General features: G+C 40.7%; 1 protein-coding gene across 1 annotated transcript in view; it reads right to left on the minus strand.

Moving 5' to 3' along the window:
• Positions 1-27,451, minus strand: part of LOC121510839 (SLX4 interacting protein) — a 113,140-nt gene that overhangs the window by 62,444 nt on the left and 23,245 nt on the right. The window contains exons 3-4 of the mRNA XM_041789109.1: positions 21,113-21,202; positions 20,682-20,808 (exon numbers count right to left, since the gene is read on the minus strand). Coding sequence (XP_041645043.1) covers positions 20,682-20,808; positions 21,113-21,202 — 217 coding nt within the window. The remainder of the gene's footprint in view (positions 1-20,681; positions 20,809-21,112; positions 21,203-27,451) is intronic.

A 27,451-nucleotide genomic window follows, 5' to 3' on the forward strand; every position in this document is an offset into this window, starting at 1 on the left:
TTCACAAATGTTTGTAGAAACAGTCTGCATGCCTAGGAGCTTGATTTTATACACCTGTGGCCAGGAAAGTGATTGGAACACCTGATTTCAATTATGTGGATGGATGAGGGAATACTTTTGGCAACAGAGTGTATTTTGAGTCATCCTGCATTTCTCGTGTTAATTGTATATATTTTAAATCCATGTGTTAGCTCATGGCTTCTTCCATCTCAGTTTCCTTCTCTTGTTGAAATATTGCTACTTCTGACTTCAGAAAACCAACATCAACGGTCTACAGCTGAAGATGAGGCTCCATAAAGGCAGCCAATCAGCCAATAGTTGACATGATGGTGGTTAAGTTATTATTTGTGCAATCTCTGAATGTAACTCACTGACCTTATGCAAACTATAAGCCCGGGGAGCATTCCTGTCAGCGACTGAACTGTGTAGCTGTTATTAAGACCATCTTAGGCTGGCATTTTCTGACAACACAAGAACAACTTTGCACACAGCATCACAATGACATCTGTCCACAGTAAAGACCACAGAGCTCATACGAGCACGCGACAGAGGCCCCTTTCCTTTCAAAGTGCAGAGAAAAACAACATCATCCTGGCTCTGAAATGTTTCACTAAATCCTCAGACAAGGCTCTCTGGTTGAGCTGAACACTTAGCAGGAGTTCAAGAGAGTGTGTGCCATCTCCCAGACCAGAATGTGGTAAAGGGGAACAGTCACATGAATGTGATCCGTGCTCAGGCTCAGGCTCAGGCCCTAATTATATGGGAAAAGAGCGTGGTGTGACAGCTATGGCGGGGATTGTGGTCATGTCCTAAGAGTCTGCAGCTGACCCTGTGGAGACTAAGAGGGAGAGAAAGTGAGAAACCTTTAAGAGACATGACGAGGACAGAGAAGAGCAGACCCTGAGAGCAAATGAGAAGGAGAAGAGCCTGCATAAAGACAAAAAAAGAAAGCTAGTGAGTTTAAGTGTCCAATAATGGGGAGGGGGGTTAACAGTGGAGTCAGACGGCCCTATATGCTGCTGCTGAGCAAGGCCGAGGGCTTACAGGAAGGATTTAAAGAGCCACAGCAACACCACAAAGCACCAGGGGGAAGGGGGTTGCCCAGCAGGGGCCAGGGGAGGGAGGGTGAGCATGGAGAGGGGCAGGCGAGCTGTAGTGGCTACTCTGATCAGGATCCATTTCCAGCCTGGGCCTTGGAATTCCTTTGTTCCTGTCACAGGTCTCTGTTTCCCCCTCGCCTTAATCCCAGCCTGCCTCACGCCCAGTAACACAGAGCAGGGCAGGTAACTCTGCCACAGGCATGCCTCTCTATTTACAGCTCAGGCCGGACATAACAGCCACACAGAAATAGTAGCTGTGGAAGCACGGAGAGGGAAATAAAGGTGGCGGAAGCCTCATTTATGCTCTGTAGTCGATACGGACTCCACATTCATTTTGTCTGGACAACTTTTGGACGCATACAGATCAGGATGAAGCATCAGAAATCATGGAGGCAGTGTTGAGCTGTAGAGTTAACAGTTCATGTCAAAGCAGCGGAACTCGACAAAGAAGAAATTGGCAAATGGTGCAACTTTTAGGGCAGGAGAGTCAAACTCAATCACAGCAGGGGCCAGATTCTGAACTTGGGTCTAACCTGAGGGCCTAACAGGGTCCATATTTAACCATAAAATGTAATATTGTCTTATTTCCACAGAAACAAATTATTGGGGTAAAAAACTTGGCACTGATGATAAATGATTTTGCCATTATAAGGTGAACATAATAAGTTAAAAACTCAAAATCTGAGATAAAAAGTCAAACTTACGAGTTTAAAAGGTAAAAACATGACATTTAAAGTAAAAAAAAATGTTTTTAAAAGGCAAAATATGAGATAGAATATTAAAACCATGAACTTTAAAAGTCAAAAACTGAGATAAATTCAAATTCATAATTTTAAACAGTCAAAATATAAGGTACACATCGAAATCATGTGTTTCAAATGTCAAAATATGATATAAAATAAAAAATCATGAGTTTTTAAGGTAAAAAAAAAATAGATACAATTTAAAGTTAGAAGTTGAAAAAGGTCAAAACATGAGAAAAAGGCAAAATCATAATTTAAAAAGGTTAAAAAAAAACCCTGAGATATAATTAAAAGTCATGAGTTTTTAAAGTTAGAAAAAGGAGAAAAGTTTGATGAGAATGGGAAAACATCTGGTGTCTGCTGTTCACCGTGTTAGTGAAGGGGCATCAGATTTTGCTGATAAAGCCACAAAAAGCTCAGTAGCTTCTTCAGCATGGACACAACCCTGTAAGCCACCACTGTTGTTTTGCGGCGTAAGTGGTCTACGCTATGTGTGACGTAATCGTTTCAGGAAAGATGCAGTTGGCTGTCCACACAGAGATGAGATGGTAAGCATTTACGGATTTGTTCACTCTGGGACCCGGTTTCAAAAAGTAGCATTTACAGCCTCCCAAAACACTGTTTCTGTGTGGACAAAACACTGATACAACAAAAAACTTCTGCGTATACTCCTGAATTCATCTCCGTGTGGACAGGGTCTAAATCAGACTCTTAAAAACACTGTCATACTGAGCAGCACTACATTCACTTTAACACTAACTGTTTCACAGTGTTGCAATTCTTTATATGGTTTAATTCAATAAGAACATAGCTGATATCCTGCTTTTTCTCCTCTCACTCCTGTGCCTTCTGTGTCTGCACACTGCCCTGCAGTCTCACTCCCTTCTATAGGCATAAAAAGGGCGTTTCTCTGCACTAATTAGAAGAAATGTGCATGTGCTTCCAGTTTACAAGCATTTATCAACTTAAGTATTAGAGCTGAACAGTTTTGGAAAATAACCTAATTGTGTGGTTTTTTTTTTTTTACCCTATGTTGCACTTACAATTTGATATGCGATTATTCCTTAAATTTCGTTTATTCCTAAACAAGAGCTGAAGAATTCTTAAAAGTGTCTAATTCTGATGATTTTGACTCGTAATGCAAATTGGATATAAATTATTGCATTGAAGCGTTTATGTCATTCATATATTAAATAAGAAAAAAGTAAAAAAATGAAGAGGGTAGAATTTTTTGTAGACTATTCTAAAAAAATGGCACCTGAATGATCACATGATATGTCATGCATAACATCTCTGTTGTAAAATAATAAATAAAACTGGTATTCTGAAACAAATTTCAAGTCAAATAAATATTGCACCTTTTGCGATGTGAAAATTGTAGCAGGCAGTATTGCGATTTAATCTAATTTTCAATTAATTTTCCAGCCCTAGTTTAATTCTATTAGAACATTACTGATATCTTCCTTTCTCCTTTCACGCCTGTGCCTTCTGTGTTTGCACACTGCCCTGCAGTCTCACTCCCTTCTATAGGCATAAGAGGATAATTAGAAGAAATGTGCACGTTTCCAGTTTACAAGCATTCATCAAGTTAAGATGAGGCAGGAGAAAACTATTCTGCAGCATTTATCGTTTTCTTGAATTATCTTTTGATTTCTCCTGTTTTGCCTAGACATCATTGTAAATCAGGGTAATGATAGCCACTTATTATTGCATGTGCATTCCCAGGTAGTAGATCATTATTGCAGGGGCTACAGCGACTACTAGTGGTGGGCACCTGTGTTACAATTAAGACGTGGAATTTGACTGAGATTTCAGGTCTGAATGAATAAAAATTATGAATACTTTAATGGACTAGTAATTCTGGTGCTGACTGTATGCCAAAAATGTCTTAAATAGTTCTTTTCAAGATAGTTAAGAGGCTGGCATGTATAAATCTCCCTAAAGTAGACATCCAACTCATCTCAGTCACATTTTCCTGAATAATTTCACACAAATTTGAAAAAACTTTTAATCTATTGGCCAAGAAAGAGTCAGAGAATCCAAACAAAGCTCAATGCATGACAAGGCAGTGCAAAAATTCGTCCCTACACATCCTCCACATTCTTCATTGGGAGGGAGATGGTCATTCGTAAACACATTCTCAAACAGTAAAGCTATCCAGCAACACTTGTGCTTTTCCCGCAGTGGCCGTGGCCAGGCTGCCTTAAGCCCCCTTCACAGGGCTGCCAAGAGGAGTCAGTGGTACACTGTGCAGCACTCGCAAAGCCCTCTCCCACGGCTATTAGTGACCATTCATCTGGGGAGCCTGGGAAAATGCCTCTCCAGCCTGCCGTGGCCATGGGGAAACAGGCTGGCAGGTGTTCCCTCCCTCTAAGCCCTGGCACCTGTGCAGGCAGAGGAAGAAGGAACCGGCTCTGCCACGGGGTGCAACAAACCCAGGGTACCACCCTGCCAGGGCTCCTCTGACTCGTTTAACTGGGTGGAAGACTCTGAACCAGCAGGCCGGGCCGGGCCGGAGCTCTGCCGCGCATGAAGAGATCGATCTGCATGGATCAATACTAACAGTGGGCGTGAGACATCTGGTAATGTGCTCTGGCAGTTTGAAACGGTATGTTAGCCAAATCCGTGTGAAATGGGTCCTCTCAGTTTACACTATACACTTCCACACAAATATATACATTATGGACCACAAAATCAACACCCCTGGAGGTAAAACAATACAAGACCGAGAGAAATGGGAATTAATGCTGCAAAGAACCCAAAGTACAAGTAAATAAAATCTAGTCTGATTTCAAACTATCAGGAATTTCATGTTGTGTCGTCCAGGAGGAATAGATGTACTAGTATAAGAAATGAGTCAGCACTGCATCAACTTTAGGATTTGGTATCCACAAATAAGGCAGTCTAAGCACTAATCTGATACCTTAGTATACAACAGTCTTCCTCAGAAGAAACCAGTTCTTCTTAGCAAAACAATACCTGCAGAGCAACCGTCTCTTTCTTGCACGCAGCTCGGTTTGCAAAGATGCAACTACAGATGTACTATGGCTGCTGGTGTTAACAAATGTTTGTAGCAGTGAAAAAGACTGATTTTAGGTCATTCATCTGCTGATGAAGCGAATTATTACAGTGCAGAGCCAGCTAAGATTGAAGTATGAGGCTTTGGTTTTACATATGTACTCATTACAGGGATTTCTGAAAGTTTTCCTTGTCTCATGCAATAAACAAAAAGACGTCTCCATCATAATGTAAAATACCCAGGGATGGTGAGAAAAAGCAATACTATAATGATATTATTGCTTCTATATCCCTAGTATGAGCTACAGTGCAGGGAACAACCCATTATGATCATTAATCAGGCAGTTATGCCAAAGGTGCTCAACCTGAGGGTTGGGACCCCATTGGGGGTTGTGATACACTTAGAGTGGGTCGCCAGATGCCCTAAAAAACTATGAGTATTTTTTCAATGATTTTTCCCACCCAATTTTGTTACTAGTATTTGCCACTTTTCAGCAATTTCTGCACAATTTGGATCCATTTTTGCCCCTTTTTCATGCAGTTTTTCCACTTTACACCAATGTTGCCAAATTTGAACCCATTTTCATCACTTTTTCCCCACCAGTTTTGAGACATTTTTGCTGCTCTAAACCAATTTTTGTCCATTTTAAACCCTTCCCACCATATTTTTCTGCCTTTTTTTTCACCAATTCTAGACAATTCTGGCCACTTTCCACCCATTCTTGCCTCTGTCGGCCCATTATTGCCATTATTAACTCCTTTTCTACCAGTTTTTACACCCATTTGTGCCCATTTTAACCAGATTTTAACCACACTACACTATCTGTAATGCCCATTTTTGCAAGTTTAAAATACTTTCTCATTTTTAAATCCCATTTCACCAATTTTGATGTGCCATTTTTTTGCCTCTTGAATTCTGTATTGCCATTTTTTTGCCACGTTTATCTTGCGTAAAATGAAAGTGGTGGGGCAACTCTGGCTGGACTAGGAGGAAAGCCCTGTGTAGCAAACATAGGCTGACTGGTGCTGGAGAGGTTTCAACTCATCAACCTGAGGCAGTCAGTTTGAGTCAGTGCCTGACACATGTCTTCTCTTCAGGACTCTGACATACAGCTGAGAGATACCTGGAAAGATGAGGCATGGGCCTGACACAGGCCTGGATGATGGCCATCAGGAGGCCAGAGTAGAACAGGGGCAAAGAGAGTGTAGGGAGTTGCTAAATCAGCATTTATACATCCTGACCTAATAGTTATAAAAGTATAACCCCTCCTTAACCTTGCAAAGCAGATGGATACGCCTGTCTCTGCATTTCTCACTGGCGAATCCATCTTGCAAAGCTCCCGTCTGAACCCAGTTAGAAAGTGACAGGACCAGTCAGCAACGAGGGACAGTACTTTCTGATGGTAGAGCCGTGGCGTAAGCAAGCAGCAACAAGAGGCTGGTGAAGATATGACAGAAGAGCTTAGCGTGGATGTTGCTAAAGCGCCAGTTTAATCAGAAATTGATGACATTTCTTTGTTGAAAGAAGAACAAAAAACAGCAGTGAGTTGTTGTCTTTTCAAAACAACAAAAGTCGTGTTCTGACATGTCTAAAGTCGCCATGGTTCGTGTTATGCAGTTCTCTATGGAGTTTACTACTCGATAGCGGCTACGTCACGTGTTTTGTTGCTCTGTTTGGCCAATAAAAATGTGACAGACAGAACGTTCATCCAATCACCCTCCAAGTCTTTTTTTAAAACCTCTGCCCTTTCCCAAACACTGTATATGGAAGGTTTTCTAGATGGATGCGAAGCAAATCCATCTGGCATGCCAGGTTAATCCCCTTACAGTGTGTACCAATGAAGACATGAGGTATTATTTCTGCTGTCCTCATAGGTCATCTTAATATCGGTGTTGGTGAGACTCCTGGGGCTTTTGTAGCCAACCAAGTTGATATGCAAAATGCAGATTGTTGTACTTCCATATTGGCATCATTTTTCAGCAACAGAGGTTACTTCCTAAGTCAAATGAGCCCATGACCAGTTTGTTATTTGTAACAGGTTTAAACCTCTGTGAGGCAGGAGAGTTTAGTCTGATGATACACTACTCTTCTGGTGTGTTTTTCAGAGTAAAAGCCTGATCACTGTGTTGCTGTTGTGAGACTACCTGAATGGACCGCAGTGGTCACGGCTGCTTCATACAACACTATGAAGACACAAACCCCGCAGCCAATGTCAATGGTTTGGACGAGACCCAGCTCAGGCTGGTGGGACAACCTGGAAAATACAACAGAAGAGAAAATGTTCACCTGCAAAGAGCACCATTGCTGTCTATGAGTGTGCATCATCTGCAAACATGGTGTGCTCTTTACAGCATGTTAACTGTTCATTGTTGTGTTTTCATGTGGATAAGGATGTTTTTAAGGTATGAGGTGTGTGGACAGGGTTATTTTTGATAACCTTCATGTGGACTAAGCCTTAAGCACTTTTAAAAGCCTAAGCTTCTATAACCAAAGCATGACCAGAGGGGCTGCAAGCTGAGCTGCCACTAAGGTTAGCTTAACTTGTTTGTAGCTGCTCTGTTTGTTTTCAGGTCAACGCTCATCACCTGAGGTTCAGGGCATGACTAATTCTCCTCAGAGATCTCCTCCTCTCCTAAACTAGCAATAAAGATTGATAAAAATACTTTACAAAGCAGCATCACATTTAAAATCAATGTCTATCCAATGCTTTTCAGCAAAAAGATTTATTTACTGATGTCTTTTATCAGGTTTGATTGTCAGTCAAATACAAATAAGAGCAGACACATCACATCGCTGCAGGGTCAGTCATATTCAGCTATTTTTCAGCTCACGCTGTGAATCAGATTTGTCCTTGGACAGAAAATTGAGCTATCAGAATCAATTTAGGAAATAAAAAACAGCACCCAAACGACTCTATCTCTGTGACATCTCTGTCACTAAGAAGCCGTGGCGTTCTTGAGGACAGCCGTGACACTCCTGTGGTCCAAAAGCAAAACCACCAGCTTCCTTATCAGATGACAAAAATGTATTCCTTGAAGCACAGAGAGCCTATTATCTGCTCATTTTCAATCTGTAATTACTCTGAGAAATGTGGGTGTGCTCACATAGTCTACCAGGGAGAATGCAGCAGGCCTCTCCCAAGCTCTCCTTCCCTTCGGCTTTTAAGGTCTAACATGTCCACTCTGCCTGTCCGGAGCCAAGATGTTTGGTGGGAAAAGTTCCCTCCGTTCATCTCTCTAAAAACATAAATAAATCACATCACTATGAGCTAATCATGAAGTCTCAAGTAGCCTGGGTAAAAAAATGAGGGGGGGGGGGGGGGGGCTGTGGGTTGACAGTTGGAAATCGGCCTCTGCAGCTGAGATTTGAAGAAAAGGCTTGAATTTATGTTGGCAGGAGACATGGGATAAGCTCTCTGACATGTTCACTGGGTGCTGTGCGCTCACATGTGCACCCTACACAGCAGCATGCGTACGTAAATACAATAACCCATAGAGATAACTCAGATCCAAACACTTGCACTCGAGGACCTTGGAATGTTAAAAGCTGTTGATGGCTCATTTGAAGTGCCAACAGCTGAGGCTGTTACGCTGCTCTTACTGCTGTCTGTTGGCGGAAGCCCCTGTGATTTCACACTGGCACCAGCTCAAACACCACCTCATACAAGACCCGAAGCCCCCCCTCCCATACCATCCCACACATAGCACCACACTCCATCCGCCTATTCTTGGCCCAGACATCAGCACTACCCTGCCTGACACCTTTTCTCCATGTGCAACAACATGAATGTGCACATGTTCCAGCACATACATGTCTTACTGCGGGATATCCAGCTTAACTCTGCTTCAAACAACCAGACCAGGCTCTGTGTTACAAAACTTCAGTGTTTTAGCACCTTAAAGTCTTTTGAGTTTAAGCTTTAAAATCCCTACTGTCATAATTTTTTCAACCATTTCTATTTCACTGAATTTTATAAACAAAATGTTTAGATTTATGCTGGTATATGTCTTTATCAATAAAAATCAAACTGTAAGAATTTTGGTGGTCCAATGATATGGGATTTGGGTTTTTTGTTTTGTTTTGTTCTTAATTTAGGACTTTTAGGCAAATGAGCTGGGCTACCGTACCAAGCATCTCTCTTGAAAAAGGCCAACACCCTCGCCAACAAGATGGAAGACATAAGGCTGCAGATTTCTAAGCACTGCATGGACGACTGTATCTTGATAATTACAGAGACCTGGCTGCACAAAAACATTCCAGACCTAGCCGTGGAGCTAGTAGGCCGCACCATATAGCATCTGCACATAAAAGCTTCAAAAGTTATTCACTGGTACAAGCAGATATAAAAAATTCAGCTGATATTTAAAACCAATATAGCAGCTAGGGATGTTCTGATACCATTTTTTCCTTTAGACCCATATTTAAGTCAGATCATGGCTCAACAAGTCCAATCGTAATGTACAGTATCATGACCCTAAAGTTGTTTTTCTGCTGATTATTGAGTTTTACTCCTAAATATTACAATAATAATACAGGGGGCTGCATCACAGGCTAGCTCTCTCTCTCTCTCTCTCTCTCTCTCTCTCTCTCTCTGGAATAGCCTGCAACTGACTGACAGACCCAAACAAATATGGCGGTGGCAAGGTTTGCATTCCGGCTAGCAGTAAAAAATAATGGTAATTCCATTAAAGTGGATAAAAAGTCATTTGAAATGAGGTTTACTGGTGTGGATTTAATCATTAAAGCCCCCAAAAGTCACACAAGTTCCAGGCTCTTTGAAAATGCTGCCACAAGGGATTCAAAGGCATCAGTAGCATCAATGGGACAACACAATGGCTAGTTTCAGGAGGAAAAACAAGTAGGAGGCAGCAATGTATGGTTCAAAAGTTATTTAACTTTTGATAAACTGTGTCACTTTTTGTCATGAATGACAGTGCCGGTCTGGAAGGCGTTTTAACAATCAAATTTACAGAAAAACTGTCACACAGCCACTAATCTTTTCTGCTGCAGTGTGTCCTCTGGTTCTTCTATGCTGCTCTAAAAACAGTAGCCCATGCATGACGTGCTTTCTGGCAGCAAAGAAGAACTTTTTCCTGTTCATAGCGTTAACATTTAGCATGCTAAAAGAGGCAAAACATAAAGCTAGACCAAATGGTATCGGATCGATGCATAAACTTTTGTACTCTCTGATACTGAAACCTGCATTTTAAGTAGTACCAGACATATTTCCAATACTGGTATCGGAATCAGAACAACCCTAATAGCAGCTGTAACTAGAAAAGCACTCAGAGAGCCATTAGCCCTATCTCAAAATAGTGAAGAATCCTTTAAAGACATTCCTTGATCCAGACGGTGATCAGGATCGTTCCCAAAATCTAATTTGCTGATTACTCCCTCCCCGGTGGGATGGAGACATGGTGAGGCAAAGCACTGGCTTCACTACGTGTGGGCTGTCATGGTGGAAGCACCCATGGTCTCACCGGACAACTGAAAGTCATAGCAGAGGGTGATTATTCCTCTATTCCTCCCAGCATTGTGAGTATTCTCGCTACAATTGGCTGTCTTTCTCTCTGCTACGCTCCGACTCGTCTCCTCAACCGGGCGTGCGTCTTTCAAACTCTATAAACTCCAAAACTTTGAATAGAAACACACCAAAAACATGCTGCTGGGATTGAAGTTACTCATGTCCGCCATCTCCTGGTGTAAAGTGGTAACAGTGCAGACCTCCACCATTAGCCCTATCTCCCAATAGTAAAGAATCCTTTAAAAAATTCCTGGATCCAGACAGTGATACGGATCAGTCCCAAAATCTAATCAGTTCTTCCTTATGCCATTTCTGACATTTCCTGAAAATTTCATCAAAATTCATCCATGAATTTTTGAGTTATGTTGCTAACAAACTAACAAACAATCCCACCCCATCACATAACCTCCTTGGCGGAGGTAAATATCAGCCAGATGTTGGAATAAGTTAACGCATTTCTAGGCTGGACCAGCAGACCTATATCAGCTGAAGTCTTCTTATTGGTCATCCTCATTCCTTCCACTTTAAAGTTTTTTTCTTTATTCATCCTCAAGCCATAAGGTGTGTTTTAGGTATAAAACACATTTTAAATATCAGCATCAATATCGGCTCAAATTAATATGTAAATATTGGCACATCAGACATCAGGAAAAATCCAATATCAGTATCCATATCTGTGTCTGTTGTCAGTTTTAAAGTTGGTAAAGATTTTAAAAACCTAGTGTGTAGCTGGCCTTACACTGTAAAAACTGGAATGTTAATATTTTAGTATTAAACATTTTAGAATCAGTTTAACTCCTAAAGTGTAACTTTAACTCCATTATGAGTGAAATGGTCTTCAGTGTTGGAGTAACCTGACAGTGTTGATCCTCTCAGTGTTAGTCTAACTCAGTAGAGTCAGGTGATCTAAGCTTCGCACACTGCCCTTTCAAATCCGGGATGTTTTAGAGGTGTTTTGATGTTGTTGTCCTCAGAGTTTATTAACCTGTAGTGTTAAGAATAAAAATTACTATGCGCATATTCTAATTAGGGTTGCACAGTTTCCTGTATGGTAATACAAGTGTAGCTGTGTTTACTTGTACTAAGTCACTTTCTGGTCTGATATCTGATCTTTTACTCCAGTATTTCTTTCAGGTGCATCCTCCAGCGATGTAAATATCATAACAAACATCACATGTACAAACAGGTCTTCTACTGAAACAGATCCACACAGAAAAACCAGCCTCCACTCCCTGCTTGGGTCGCTCTGAAAGGCCTGCGAGGATTAGCAGGTTAGCGTTTGACCTCCTTGCAGAACAGACGACCCCTACACTTAATACCTACCCTGAGGTTTGCTGGGCTTCCCTCCCTAAGCCTATAGTCTGTCCTCCCCTTTTTATGGCTCCTGCCTGCCTGCTCTCTTCTCACAGTCACAGTCTCCACCTTTACTGCTCTGCCGCCTCCCTCACATGGGACAATGAAAAGACCAAGAATGTCATTACACTCACTTAAGACCTTTAATAGGACTGGAGCACATGAACTGTGCAGGCCTGTTTGAGGCGCTATACCGTTTCATGTCCTGAGAGGGGAAAATTCTCCGATATGGTACGGAGTCATGTTCCACTGGTTACATTCTTCCTGGCAAAGCTGCAGGGAGCTTAATCATTTTTACATGCATATTTCACTGCTGAAACACTGATAGTGCTCTTGTTCACACAGTTGGAGAAAATGTCTGTGTGAAAGTGTGTGTTTGTGTGTGTGGAGGCTCGGTCTGTGATCTCCATCATTAGAGATGTCTGTCTCTCCTCAGTCTGTCATGGGCAATATGAGACAGGCTTTTCAGAAACCTTACACTGTCAGCCTGTTCACACCTAGCCCAGGGGGAGGATATATCTCTGCAACACACTGTCGCTCCTTTTGATTCGCACTGGTTCTGACGTGTATGAGTGCAACCAGTATTCCTGCTTCTATGATGACCCTGTATTTATCTAGAAAATGACAGAAGTGGAACGACGTGTATACGTGAATCTGTAGGGCCTGGAAATACAGAACAAAAACAACGTCTCTATATTTTTTCTGTAAAGGAGAAACATGGTTGTCTCAGTAAGGGACGATCCCGGTCAGATTTGATTAAAAAATGTTCAAACTGGCATCTAGCTTAGAGTAACGAATAAACCCTTAGAAAACATCTTTGATTGAGCACTTTTTCTTTAACATGAGATCACTGCATCAGTCAGAAAACAGTATCAAATGGATCTGCAGAGTAGTGATGAAGTAAATGACTGGGTTTGATCAACAACAAGTCAATGGCTAATGAAGTATTCACCCCCTTCCTATCCTTTTTTTTTTTTTTTAAATAGTTGTCAAACTGAAATGCTTCTGAACATTGGAACCTCCCTTTCCCTATGGGAAAAAGTTATGACCATCTAACCTTAATAACTGGTTGTTCCAGTGTTAATTTTGGCAGCTAATTTTAATTTTAAAGTTTTAGTCTGTAAATTAAAAACATTTTAGTTTTAGTCATATTTTAGTCATATTTTAGTCATTTCTATCCTTTGCTGTTGTAGTCTAGTTTTAGTCCATAAAAAGTTCTCACATTTTAGTCTTTACTTTTGGTCCAAGCATTTATTTTCTTGCCTAAATCTGGTACCAAATCATGGTAGTGTGTTCTATGCACCCTGACAAACCTGGGGTCCCTGCTTTTAACAGCTGAGAGGCAGTAGAGATACAGCTTCAATGTTTTTTGACAGATTTAACCACAGTGGAGAAATATCATGGATTTAGAGTGTCTGACATAACTATGTTACATTTTATTCTAGTTTTAGTCATCTTGATGAAAACTAAACTTAGTTTTTGTCAGTTTTAGTCGTCAAAGATCTATTTTTGTTAGTCGTAATCTAGTTTTTGTCATGGGAAAAAAAGGCTGTCGACGAACAGTTTTCGTCATAGTTTTAGTCTACGAAATTAACACTGGGTTGTTCCACCCTTGGTGGCAACAACTGCAAGCATTTCTGATAACTGGCAGTAAGTCTTTCAGATTGCTGTGGAGAAATTTTGGCCCACTCTTTGTTGCAGAGTTGTTTTAATCCAGCCACATTGGTGGGGTTTCCAGCAGGCTTTGTCTACCAGTCATGTGCTCTTGAACTCCAAAATAGTGACAAAAAAAAAGAGGCTTTCTGGATATAACACTGAAAAAATTTGGATAGTGCATACATTTGACAACATTCTTTTGTGGCACTTTTTAACAAAATACTCGCTAAATTCCACAGAGAAACTGTACCCATCTGTTACGCTGTATAGCCTAACTTCCTGGCCAGTACAACCAGTTAGTCCTTCTTATAGGAGCAAGGCTCAGAACCAGTACAGAGAAGGAGGCCGTGGAAGTTAAGGAAATACCTGAGATACTGTAAGACCTCATTAAACAATTATATAATATAGGAATGGTCACTTTTTAACTTAATATGGATATTTAGAGGCAGAAATTCTACAAACTGGATCTTTAAATGGCCACTAAAAATGACCTTGGGGGCCTGATCTGGCTCAAGGGCCTCCAATTGAATAGCCTGGGTCTAAAGGCTCTTACTGGGATAAAACTCCACAAAACTCCACTCTTCTCCTACTGCCTAATATGCCTGACATTAGCAGTATACAAAGTAAATTAGTTTTCTTTGGACTTTCAAAATCTGTGATATTTCTCCACTGTGGTTAAATCTGTCGAATAACAATACAGCTGTAGCTATTCTGCCTCTCAGCTGTAGAAAGCAGGGACCCCGGGCTTAGCAGTGTGCATAGAACACACTACCATGACTTTGTACCAGATTTAAGCAAGAAAATAAATTCTTGGATAAAACTAGACTAAAATGTTTTTGAGTTTTCGTCGACTAAACTAGAGTAAAACTTAAAAGGGTAGAAATGACTAAAATGTGACGAAAACTAAAAGACATTTCATGTAAAGACTAAGACTGAGACTAAAATTAAAAACAGCTCCCAAAATTATCACTGGTACTATAAGAGCATAGAGAAAATGCACAAGGAGAACATTTCCAATCAGAAGTTTAACCATCATGCAGGAAGACAGTTTAAAGTGTTTCCCCTTTAGGAGATTTCAAAAACAAACTGCAGCTTATATACCAGATTCTATGGTACATCTTTGTTTCCATTTGCTAGAAAAATATCCTGCCAAACCATGCTTTTCTTACAAGATCCCTCCAATGTTATCCATTCACCGATGTTTACTTCAAAGTGGTGAAGCGTTGTGGCGCCATGGCAGTAGCTATCAACTGTGGCAGCATTAAAGGGGCTCTATGCAAGATTTAGAAAAATATCAGTGTAGTGACACCGCCGGCCATTAGGCGAACTACAACAATACTGTGTTGCTCGTCCACGACGGCAAGCTCCTTGCTCACGAACGAGCCTCCAGTTTATCAGCTGATACACACGCAGACCAAGGTGATTTACCGGCATCGTGTATCCAAACTAAGTATCAAACCATAAACTCAGTAAGTTGAGTCCGGCGCCAGGAAGCGAGAAAAAGATGAAATATTAGCCGGAAAACACTAAATGAGTAACGTGACATTCTCGTTGTTTGGATAGCATCGTTGTACGCAAGCTAACGTGATGTAGCGTATGGTTTATACAACATAAAACACTACATTGTATTTCATGGTCCAGAGTGATGCTTTACCTTTTCCACAGAAAGACGGCCATCTCTGGATCGGTATTTATCCTGAGCGCCGAGCGTAGCTCCCTCTATTTCTCAAATGATCCATCGACATTTATCCACCATTTCCTCCTGCGTCGGTCACACTCTCTTTTAGCTTGACGGGTTTCAGCAGATAAAAACTGTCTTAGTTTTTTATGTTTTTGAGGAGTTTGTGTGGGTGTTTGGGCTGAGCTAGTCGGTCGTTTACTTTCGGAAGCAGCCTTCTCCATTCAACATGCCGTTGTCAGGTATAAACAGAGCAACGGGGTGCGCGCCTTACATAGTACGCGACGTCACTTCCATTGAGATTTCACGGAAAATTCGGCCCGAGTTCTTCACAGAGAAACGACTCCACAGGCTTATACAGGCAAAAAAGGAGGACATAAAGAGCCTCATTTTTCACATCGGGATAAAATGTGCACCGTTATATACTCAAAAGTGGGAAGTTTTAAAGCGAAAATCTTACATAGAGCCCCTTTAATCAACCTTTTTTTCTGTCAACGTCCCATTTAAAATTTAAAAAATATCTCTGGTCACCTCAATAACCTTGCAAAGCAGATGGATTGGCCAGATTACACGTCTGACACCAAGCACATCCATCTTGCAAAGCTCCAGTGTGAAATGATGGTTCCAGGTATTTAAGGAGAAAGAGGCAGTAGCCAATTAACATATTGTATATATTGTATATATTTGTTGTGAATTATGTTCATATATTTCTGATTGGAATAGATGGCTCGACATGAGTGCAGTCACAGTATTGGTCCACTGCGGCCTGACGTCCAAATCTAAACAACCAATCAGGGTTGAAACTCTGTATTGAGGAGGGTATTTAACATTTTCAAACTGCACCATTACTGTTTGACTCTGATGAAGATGCAGTGTGCGTCCAGTCAAGTGATTCGTGTGCTCCAGTTTCTTCACTGGGTTTACCTGGTCCTTGATTGCTACTGGTCCTTTCTGTGAGCGCCGACCTCCACCCGTGAAGGGGCTGAAGCGCAAGAGACTCTCTCACCACATATTGATTCGTCTTTAAAACTCCACAAATTGCCCAGTCCTGGTGAAAACAAATGCCCACTCAGTTTGGGTGCATTAAAGTGGAGTGGAGTAGCGTGAGAGGCAGAGCTGCAGCCACAGGAGAAACTTTATGGGGCTGACTGCCCTGTAATCCCACTCTCACAGTCAGGCCGTCCCCGCTGAGTGAGCCCGCTTTAACTGCCCTTAACTGCTACCTGTGACAAACCTGTCTGCATTACAGCACGCAGTTGGGGGTTCCTCTGAAGCCGGGCTTACAGCGCTTCAAAGGCATGTGTGTGGGTGGCTGGGGGAATGGATGGGTATTGGATAAATATGGGTGAACTAAACCTGCAGGCTCACATCTGTGCTGGGGATGAGCAATACTGCATAAGTAGGTTAAAGGATGTATCGATATACGTTCAAGTTAGATGTCCAACAGGCATTCAGTATCTGCCTGATCTTCAACCAGCTGTTCTGCTATAACTGTCTGTCCCAGGGGAGCTAACGGTATAAATATGGTCATGGTTTACATCAACTCACCTAATCATTCCTCTAAAAGTTCAACCATTTTCCAAAGTATTCTCCTTCATTGTATAGTCTTGGTCTAGCTAGAAATGTTGGCTTCACCACTCACAATATGAAGGGCGCCTGAAGACTTTCTGAATGCACTGGGCATGTGTAGAGGTGAGCGATCAAAAGAGAGTAAGTGCAGCTAGAGTCAAACAAAGTGGTGATGTAGAGAAATAAGATGTTTACGTCTGATTGTTTTACAGTCAAGAACACAGAAACACAGAAACACAGAAACACAGAAACACGTACACACAATATGAGGGACAGTTGAAGATTTTGTCAGTTCCATTTCTACCTCATCACATTCACAGCTTCTGTCTTGCTAACTGCGTAATGTACCAGCTGGCTAACATGTTTTTTCACTTTAGTGTCTTATAAAATGCAAGTGCTGATGTTACAGGCAGATAGAGAATAGAGGAGACGCAATGATGTCTCTGACCCCAGCATGTTTTTCTTCACATCCTTGCCTGCTGACAGCTTTAAAGCCTTGTGCATACACTGACACACTAACCTGGCACACCAGATGGATTTGTTTGCACATCCATCTGGAAAACCTCTCATACACAGCATTTGGGAAAGGACAGAGCCTTTGAAAAAAAACACTCGGATGTACGTTCTGTATGTCACATCTTTATGGGCCAATCAGAGCAACAAAATACGTGATGTAGCCGCTAACCAGCTTGCACACCTGTGCCCCTACTGAAGGAGCAAACTCCATAGAGAACTGTATAACGCCACAAATCATGGCGAACAGACATGTTAGTACACGACTTTTGTCATTCTGAAAAGAAAACAACTCACTGCTGTTCTTTGTTCTTCTTTCAACGAAGAAATGTCGTCAAGTTCTGATCAAACTGGCGCTTTAGCAGCATCCATGCTAATGTCTTCAATCACAGTTGCAACAGCCTCTTGTCGCTGCTTGCTTACATCACGACTCTGCCATGCCTGAAAGTACTGCCCCTTGACGCTGATTGGTCCTGTCACTTTCTAACTGGGCCCAAACGGTTCAGACGGGAGCTTTGGATGGATTTGCCAGTGAAAAACAAGGAAAGAGCGTATCTATCTGCTTTGCAAGGTTACTGACACATAAATGTCCACATTTTTTGAAAATGTATAAAAACATTGCTAACAGAGACATACAGACACTGCATATACCTCTTCTGGAATATTATTATTCGGAAGAATTATTTTGAGAATAATAGGTCATTTAAAAAAAAATCTAATGTGTTCTTCCCTTTGTTGGTATTGATAGTGAGCCTTATTTTAGTAAGTTTACTGCAAGTATTTCTTATACGCAGGTTGGAAATATAAAATAACTAACTCAACAGATCTTGGTATCGATACGGATTCATTTTCTCTACCAAAATTCAAAAATTTTAATGATGTTTGGCAATTCAAAGGCCCCTTTCGCTCTTTATTAGCTCTACCAACAGTTTCAAATGTTGCCAACTTATTTGTGCAATTTAGAAAAAGGTTTATCGTTTTGAAACACAAAACATAGCAATTTAGAAAATTTGAACAACCTCAATTCATAAAAACAACGCAAATTTGTTTGTACAATTTAGACAATATGTAGGAGTTAGTCTTGATTGATAAAAACAAAAAAAAATTCCAATATTCATGTCACAACTTCTATTCTTATTGCTGTGGTATCAAACAGGTTTCAATATGGTTTGATTTTTACTACAATCATATTAAAGTTTATAAATCCAGTACTGTGACAACCACCACCATGCACAGCCATCATGCATGGCAGTTCAGCTAATAAAATGTAAGAGGAATTTTCCTCCATATTGCCCAGCACTACCTGCTGAATGGTTTATTGATTTCTCTCTGTGTTTGTATATGTATTGGATATGTGTCTGGGAAACAGTTTATGGTGTTAACTACAAGAGCGGATAAGTACAGGTGTGTCAACACCACCTTACATGGAGGGATAACAAACACCAGCCATTTAAAATGGACTTAAATTTTGAGCCAAGGTAAACAGTGCAACACTGAATAAAAATCCTATCAGATTCTGCCTCCAGGTCACACCCTGGGTGTAGAGAGCTACCATGTCCTGACTAGTTCTCCTGACTTTCCTCCCACACTCTCCTCCAAAGGTAGCCATGACATACTCTGAGACTGTTTGGTAACTTCACTCCCATCCTTCTCAGAGCACAGCTCCCCTCCTCCCCCGCCCCCTGCATGCACACTACCTGCACAGAGATCACAGCGGATAAATGATTTTTGACTTCATGGCCAAAGTAAATCATTTTTCTGACTGAAAAGGTGATGACAGACACACCTAAGACGATAAATGGAAGGCAGAGATGACTGCATGCCAGAGCAGTGAGTAACAGTGAAAGCCAAACAGAGTAAACATAACATGTGCTCATTACGAATAACTACTTTAACAAAGTAAACACACTAAAAGTCATGTTTTACAGGAGCTGGATCATAAAGATTAATATTATAGTGTGGTAAATGCTGGACTATTTGGCTGTAGCAAAGTCAGATTGGGGTCATAAAATGTACAATGTCAAAAAGCGGAAGTTTGTGTGATTCCAACAAGGAGAAAAATCTTGATCTCTGACGGTTTTTTTTTAAGCATATGAATGCTATGGTTACAACGGCTTTATTGGTGCTTCGCTTCATTATTTACCATTGGACTGGCAGGAGGCATTAAAAAATTAACTGTTGTGCTATAAACTCTAGATACCAACTAATTCTGTTCAAAATAGGATTCACTATACCTGCACCAAGGTGCACTCTTTTTACCTGTCAATCTCTCCAACCTGCCCAAAGTATAAATCAGAGGGCACTTTGGGCCGTTTTTCTGGTCTTGCTCTAGATCGCTGATAATCAACTGGCGGCCTGGGGGCCATATCAGGCCCCCCAAAGCTTCCTGTCCAGCCCCCTAAAAATCATTAAATTCAGAAAAGGAGGAAAAGAAGATGTTGTGGTTTAAAGTGTATCCTTTGGCTTTAAATGTCTGCAGCTGTTAAATCCACGCAAAACAATTAATTTTGAAATAGTTTTAGAATGACTTAACATTTGATCTGTTTTTACAGAAATTTACCATCATAATTATTAGATATTTTAAAAAGGGTTAAGGTTGGCAGAAGTGCTGCAAAAATGACCAGATAAAGTAGTGAAAAGGGGTTAGAGAGCAGCAAAAATGGGTGATAAGTGACAAAATAGGTTTATGAGAGGAAAAAAGGGAAAAAAGATTGGCGGAAAGAGAGGTTAAAATTTGGAAAAAATTGGTAAAAGAGGAAAAAAGGGGCAAAAAGTTTAAAAATTGGTTACAAATGACAAAAAATAGTGCAAAAAAGTAGTGAAAAGGGCTTAAAAGGAGGAAAAAAATAGAAGAAAAGTGGCAAGAATTGATAAAAGAGTGGCACAAAGGGGATAAAACATGCAGGAAAGGTGGTTTAAATGGGTTAAGAATGGTAAATATTATATTAAAGAGGCAAAAAGTACCAAAAACTGGTTAAAAGTGGAAAAAATTGGTTTTAAATTTGCAAAAATTGCAGAAAAATGTGATGAAAAGTGGTTAGAAAGTGGCAAAAATGGATAAGAGTGTTACAAAGGGGATAAAACACAAAGGAAAAGTGGTTTAAATGGGTTAAGAATTGCAAATACAATGTTGAACAGGCAAAAGTGGGTCAAAAGGGGTTAAAATCATGCAAAATTGTGTTAAAGAGGCAAAACGTATCAAAAAGGGGTTAAAAGTCTAAAAAATGGGTTAATACTAGTGCTAAATCACAATCGTGGAGGGCCCATTATCTGTGATTTTCAGGGGCCCTGACCTGTCTCCTTGTGTCCTGCTGATTAATAGATAATAGGGATAGATCTCACTGGTAATGACTCAAAATGTCCTGCATTTTAAACAAGAATACAGATACTACAACAAAATTATTTTAATCAGACCAAAATATTTTTTAAATTTTTGTTTTATTTGAAAGATGTGAAGCCTATTAATATGAATTGGTTTAGAGAAGGTAAAGCAGCGTTGGACTATCTCAAAACCTTGATGTGTTACCTGTTGCAAACAAGGTTTTAGCAGGTGCCAGCTCCTTCCTCTGTTTGGCCTGTTTCCTGCTATGGAGGGACTCTGTGTACTGCTTTACCCTCTGATCCACAGCATCTTGAACCAGGGCTGTAACCTCCTGCAAACAGTGTGCACATATTTCAGTGTAGGAAAACATTAAAGAGCTGCTAAGAGGACTCAAGCATTGATGATTGTGGCAGAACAAAAGGACAGTAAAGGTCTAAGCAGTGAAAGACAACTCCACAAGTGTCTGGTTGGAGAGATGAGAGCAGCCTACAACAATGAAAACTTCTGAGATGAATAGGCAGAAGGCTCAAAGTCATTTTAGATTCCACGCTGCTGCTGTCTTTACAAAAGGCCCCCTGCAGAACAGAAGCCATATATTCAGTCACATACCCACGCCCTTTTCCCCGTGTCCGTACCTCGATGTGGTCCGTAGTAAACCAGCTGGCATCCTCTCGGACGCCCAGGGGCAGAACGTGGAGATCCACCAGCACGGCAAAGTTCCCACACTGTAACACAAAGAGGAAGGACAGCCACAGGTTGCTGAGGGGCTTTGCGCTCGCAGACAACAAAGGAAATCAGAGTGTGGGTGATTGACAGCGAGACAAACCACAAAGACCCCCCGCGTCCTCAAACATCACCCCAGGCCTCTCACAGGAGTCTCCTCCCTCCTGATTAGCTGTCTGGCCATCTTTTTACCAATCTCTCAACAAAAGACAGGCATGACTCTCTCTGTCTCCTCATATTTCCTTTTTCAAGGGAGGCCCAATCAAGTTTTTTAGCTGCAAAAGTAGATACTTATCATGGGACTGGCGAACAGCTTTGTAGTGTACTGGGACCTCCTATAGGGGGCAGCAATTACACCATCAAGTCATAATATGGTATGGTCTCACAGGGTGAGCAATACACAACAACATGATGGTAACTGTTCTCACTTTGTGGTTTATTTTGGTCGGATACAGTTCTCTAACACACCACCATTCTTGATTATTGCTGAGGGGTTGCACTGATTATACGTCCTGCATGCATTGCACACCCTTGCTTGTGTGTATGTACAAGCAATTACGCTGTGCTGAAGTCCAACTCTTCCATCTGTGGCAGGGCCAAGGACTTAAAGGCACTAGTGCAATTGGGTGACTGTAGCTCAGTGGGTAGCCATATGCCGGTGTGTCCTTGGGCAAAAAGGTAAACCATAAACTAAATAGGCATGAACAAATAGGATTAGTTGCATTTCTCCATAGCAGACTCTGCCATCGGTGTGAAAGAGTGTGCCCTCTGAGAAACCTCCCACCGAAAGCATGTGGGAAGGGCAGGCGATTCCAAAAAAAGTGTCAAAAGGTGATTATAATAAGGTAAGGTGTGTAAATAGAGAGCTGTATCAGCACACCAGATATCTGAAAAAATCTGATTTTGTGAATCCCTAACAATAACTTTTCACCCAGCTGGTTAAAACATGGGTTTCAACACTGGATTCATATAATTGCCAAGAGGACTTCATCAAAGCTTAGGGCAGGGGTGTCAAACTCAGTCACAGAAGGGGCCGGATTCTGAACTTGGGTCTAACCTGAGGGCCTAACAGTGTCGATATTTAACCATAAAATGACTACCATATTTTCACCAGAAATGAATAATGAGGGTCAAAAACTTGACACTGATGATAGATGATTTTTCCATTAAAAGGTGAACATGATAAGTTAAAAACTCAAAATCTGAATAAAAAAGTCAAACTGATAAGTCTAAAGGGTAAAAACATGACATTTAAAGTCAAAATAATGTTTTTTAGAGGCAAAATATGAGATAAAATATTAAAACCATGAATTTTAAAAGTCAAAAACTGAGACAAAATTCAAAATCATAATTTTTTCATAGTCAAAATATGAGGTAAACATTGAAATCATGAGTTTCAAATGTCAAAATTTGAAATAAAGTTAAAATCATGCATTTTAAGGTAAAAAAGATGAAATAAAAGTTAAAGTTAGGAGTTGAAAAAGGTCAAAACATGAGATAAAAGTCAAAATCATGACATTAAAAGGTCTAAATAGGATTTAAAATTTAAAATCATTAATTCAAAAGGTACAAATATGAGATAAAAAAGTTCAAGTTATGAGATGTAAAGCTTAAAATATGAAATAAAAAGTCAAAACCATAAATTTTAGTCATAACTGTGAGACGCAAAATTGAAAACATAAAGAAAACACTCATTTCTTTCCCACGTTCCTGACTTTCTATCAAATTATTTTTACTGTTTACTTTTTCTCATTTTTATGACTCAACAAGGATATTATAAATCATCAAGGTTAAGTTTACATTTTTATACTGGAGGAAATCTGCAGACCTCATACTGGTGGGCCAGGGGCCAACCTGTTATAACTGCACCATGGGCCGGATTTGGCCCCCGGGCCTTGACTTTGATACCCGTGGTTTAGGGCACTGATCATCAACTGGCGGCCCGGGGGCCTGAAAGCTTCATATCCGGCCCCCGGAAGATCATTATATTCAGAAAAGGAGGAAAAGAAGATGTTGTGGTTTTAATTGTATCATTTGGCTTTAAATGCCTGCAGCTGTTAAACCCAACCAAAAAACGATTAATACTGAAAACATTTAGAACCACTTAACATTTGATCTGTTTTCACAGAACATACATTAAAAAAAAAAAACACGGGTTAAGACTGGTCAGAATGTTGAAAAAATGGCCTGATAAAGTGGTGAAAAGGGGTTAGACATTGGCAAAATGGGTTGTGGGGTGGCACAAAGGGACAGAAATTGTCAGGAAAAGTGGTGAAAAGAGGTTAAAATGTGGCAAAAATTGGTAAAAGAGGAAAAAAAGAGGCAAAAATATCAAAATGAGTTAAGAGTGGCAAAAAAGGTTGCAGGAATGGCCAAATGAAGTCATGAAAAGAGATTAAAAAGAGTCAAAAATGGGATAGTATTGGTGCTTAATCACAACTGGGGAGGGCCCATTCTCCGGGATTTGAAAAAAAAAATACTGATATGTCCATTAGGCCAAAATATTTTTTTTTATTTTTGTTTATTTGAAAGTCCGGCCTCCAGAGTCTCTGTCAAGACTAAATCTGGCCCCTGTGCAAACTGACTTGATGACCCCTGGTTTAGGGGATCTTACCATGGCTGCTTTAGTAGAGGAGGATGACTGATCTGCAGCAGCAGAGTTAACGAGTTTTTTTTTTTTTCAAGTTAATAGTTGCAGTTGATGCATTTCAGTGTATTATGATTTCCTCTTTCTAAATCCCCCTCTGACTCTTTACAACCTTAACACAGCTCAGGCAGATGTCTGTCCAGCATAAGTCTGGTTGTGCTTGAGGTTTCAACAGCCACAGGTGATCCGTTCTGATGACTGGAAAACACTGGCATTAATTTCAATCTACTTATCACACATTTTTAGTGAAATCTGGATTGTAATGATTGGTTCCTGATCTATCAGGGCATCTCTACTCCTTTCTCAGAATCAAATGTGTTTCTTGTTTCATAAGCTTGCATTGTAGTCACTGCCTCAGGTTATAGCAGGCTCTACAAGAGCTTAAAGAGGTAGCACATAAATGAGGATTATCCTACTTTGTATCAGAGTGGTGATAAAAGTGCACGGATCTGCCCTAAAGCACTATACGTTTCTACTCTCCAGCTTCAGAGTGCTGCAGAAAGCTGAGTCGAGGGCTGCAGAGTGGATTCCTGAAGCAGCACGTCATCGTGTCAGTGACAATAAGCTACGAGGGACAGGGAGGCCAGAAATGCCTCGGCTGGTTAACTTGCCGTTACATCTTTCTCAGCCTGGCCTGATTATGGTTTACACATGAGTGCAAAAGCTGCCCGCTGCAGAGAGCCAATGGATGTGGGTCTCGTGTGAACTTCGTCTCTCTCTGGACGAGGAAGTAATGGATGGAGTGAGACCACCCACAACATGAGACGGAGGAGCAACAAGCCCAGTGTGATATTGCAGCAGAAAGCATTGAACTGAATAAGAACATTTCATTATACAAAGACAAAAGCAGATGCAGATTTTCACATTTCTCATGGTGGAGAACTGGAGGAGAAAGTGTACAAACAGATGAGATTATTCAGTTAGCAACAGGGGATACTTGTGCACACTAAGAGCTTTGTTTAGAGCCAGGCTCGTCCCCTGGGCTGAAATATTGAACTCCACACTTGGGGGATGTTTCTCTGACCTCGCTCTCAGGATGACGTGAAAGAGCATATTAGCAGGGTGTGTAGGGGAAGGCCCTTGTTCTAGACACAAGCCTGTACACTTCCCACCTCCGAGCTCCCTCCGAGCGTCTCCTTCTCTTGTTTGAAAAGGAGTCAGGTTGGCTCTTTCGTCATACAAGGAGTTTTATTAACTGTTAGAAAGCTGAAGTAAGGCTGGGAACCTTTCGTCATGTCGCATTTAAAGGCTAAAATCTGGCTCTGAGGAAATCAGGCGGACAAATATTTTCTCTCTTTTCCCATGAGAGCATTTCCTTTCTCATTGTCTCCCTGCAAAAAAAAGGAGCTGAGTTGAAGCAGCTCTCTTGCATCTTGTAAATCAAGAAGAGGAGAGGGCGCCCCCATATGACCGATCAGGGAATAATTTTCTATCAACGCTGTACTCCTCTCCTGCCGGACTCCTCTAGCTCGTTAGTGTGTCAGCCTTTAAAGCAGAGATGTCAAACTCATGATTTCAAATTTAATCTCATATTTTGCCCTTTTAAAGTCTTAACTTTGAATTTTAATCCCGCATCTGACTTTTTAAACTCACAATTTAGAATTTCATCTCATATTTTGACCTTTAAGATTCACAATCTTAAATTTTAAGTTATATCTTGACCTTTTAAACTCAAAATTTTGTTTTAGCTCATACTGTGACCTTTACAACTCCTAATTTGATTGTAATCCCGTATTTTGACCTTTTAAACTCATGATTTTTAACCCTGTATCTCATATTTTGAAAACATTATTTTGACTTTTAATTTTGTGTTTTGACCTTTTTAACTAATATTTTGACTTTTTATCTCAGATTTTGAGCCTTTAAACTGATTACTTTGACATTTTTTTAAATTTAAAAATCATTTATCATCAGTTTTTCTCCCCTTTAATGGATTACCTCTGAAAACAGTTTATGGTTATATGTTTACCCTGCTGGGCCCTCAGGTTAGACCTAATTTCAGATTTCGGCCCCTGCTGTGGTTGATTTTGACACCCCTGCTTTAAAGTTTGTGCTAAAGACTGAACAGGAAATTTAGGTTTCAAGGAAGAAGGTGGCACTTTCATGTTATGTTTGACACCCTGAAATAAGCAAGAAAGAAGAAATAAAGGTTGCAATTAAACTTAAGTGATTAAACATCAGTATGTTAGCGTGTGGTTTACATGTCTGAGCCGCTCTAAGACAAGGAAACAAAACATGAATGCATTAAGATCATTAAAAGGAACAGAGCAAGGTAGTTCTGGTTATTAACTCATTGAGTGTCACTGACATATATACATATATATACATATATATATATATATACATATATATATATATATATATATATATATATATATATATATATATATACACGTCATTTAAAAGCCAACGCTTGAGTGCCATTGACGTATATATACGTCAAAAGTGTTTTTTTCGGCGGCTGGCACAAGGGGCGCTCTCACACTCCCTGTGAATAATTTTGGAGCTTCTGGTATACGTAGTCGGAACATGGAAGAGACGGTAGATCAAAGACACTGAGATCAGAGCATGACGTGGAGACGCCGGGATGGAGGTAATCTAAGCTAAAAGTTCTAAAATATTCAGTATCTGCACAAAATGACCCCCAAAAAACTGAGGGAGTCAAGTGGCCAGTTTCGTCAGCGGACGCTGGAAGAAACTCTAAACTTTTGCATTAGAAATCAGTTACTCACTGAAACTGACAGCGAATCCATTCATCTGGCTCGGCCAGCCAAGAGGCTAAAGAATGCCGCAAGGTCTCCCCCATGCATTGGAGAGAAAAGGCACCCACTATCCAGCTGGATGCATACAGCGACGACACTTCAGAGACGGACTTTCCCTACCCAGACTCTGAGGAATGGCTGCTGAGTGAGCGGAGCAGATCTTGTTCTCTCTCCCAGAGCGATGGAGGTAAGTTAATGTTAGGAATCCACTGATTATTCAGCCAAATTTATTGAATGAAACCATCACTCATGCTCTGCTGCTCTGTGATTTCAGAAGCAGACTTGAGAGAAGAGCAAGCCCCATGCAGTTCTACAACACTGTCTGTTGGCAGAAAAAGAGGTAAGAACAAAAAAAAAATCTCAAACCTATCTGGCCCTGTGTGAAAAAGTAATCGCCCCCTGAATCTAATAACTGGTTGTTCCATCCTTGGCAGCAATAACTGAAATCAAGCGTTTGTGATAACTGGTGATTAGCATTTCTCATCGCTGTAGAGGAATTTTAGCCCACTCTTCTTCACAGAATTGTTTTAACTCAACCATATTGGAGGGTTTTTCAGCACAAACTGCCCGTTTAAGGTCACACCACAGCATCTCAGTTTAATGTAAGTCTAGACTTTGACTTGGCCACTCCAAAACCTCAATGTTTTTTTTTTTATCCATTCAGAGGTGGACTTGCTGGTGTGTTTTGGATCGCTGTCCTGCTGTATAATCCAAGAGTGCTTGAGCTTGAGGTCATGAACTGATGGCTGGACATTGGCCTTCAGGATTTTCTGGTAGACAGCAGAATTCATGGTTCCATCAATCACAGCAAGTGGTCCAGGTCCTGAAGCAGCAAAGCAGCC

This window comes from Cheilinus undulatus, linkage group 6 (genome assembly GCF_018320785.1).
Source record: "Cheilinus undulatus linkage group 6, ASM1832078v1, whole genome shotgun sequence".
NCBI lineage: Eukaryota > Metazoa > Chordata > Actinopteri > Labriformes > Labridae > Cheilinus > Cheilinus undulatus.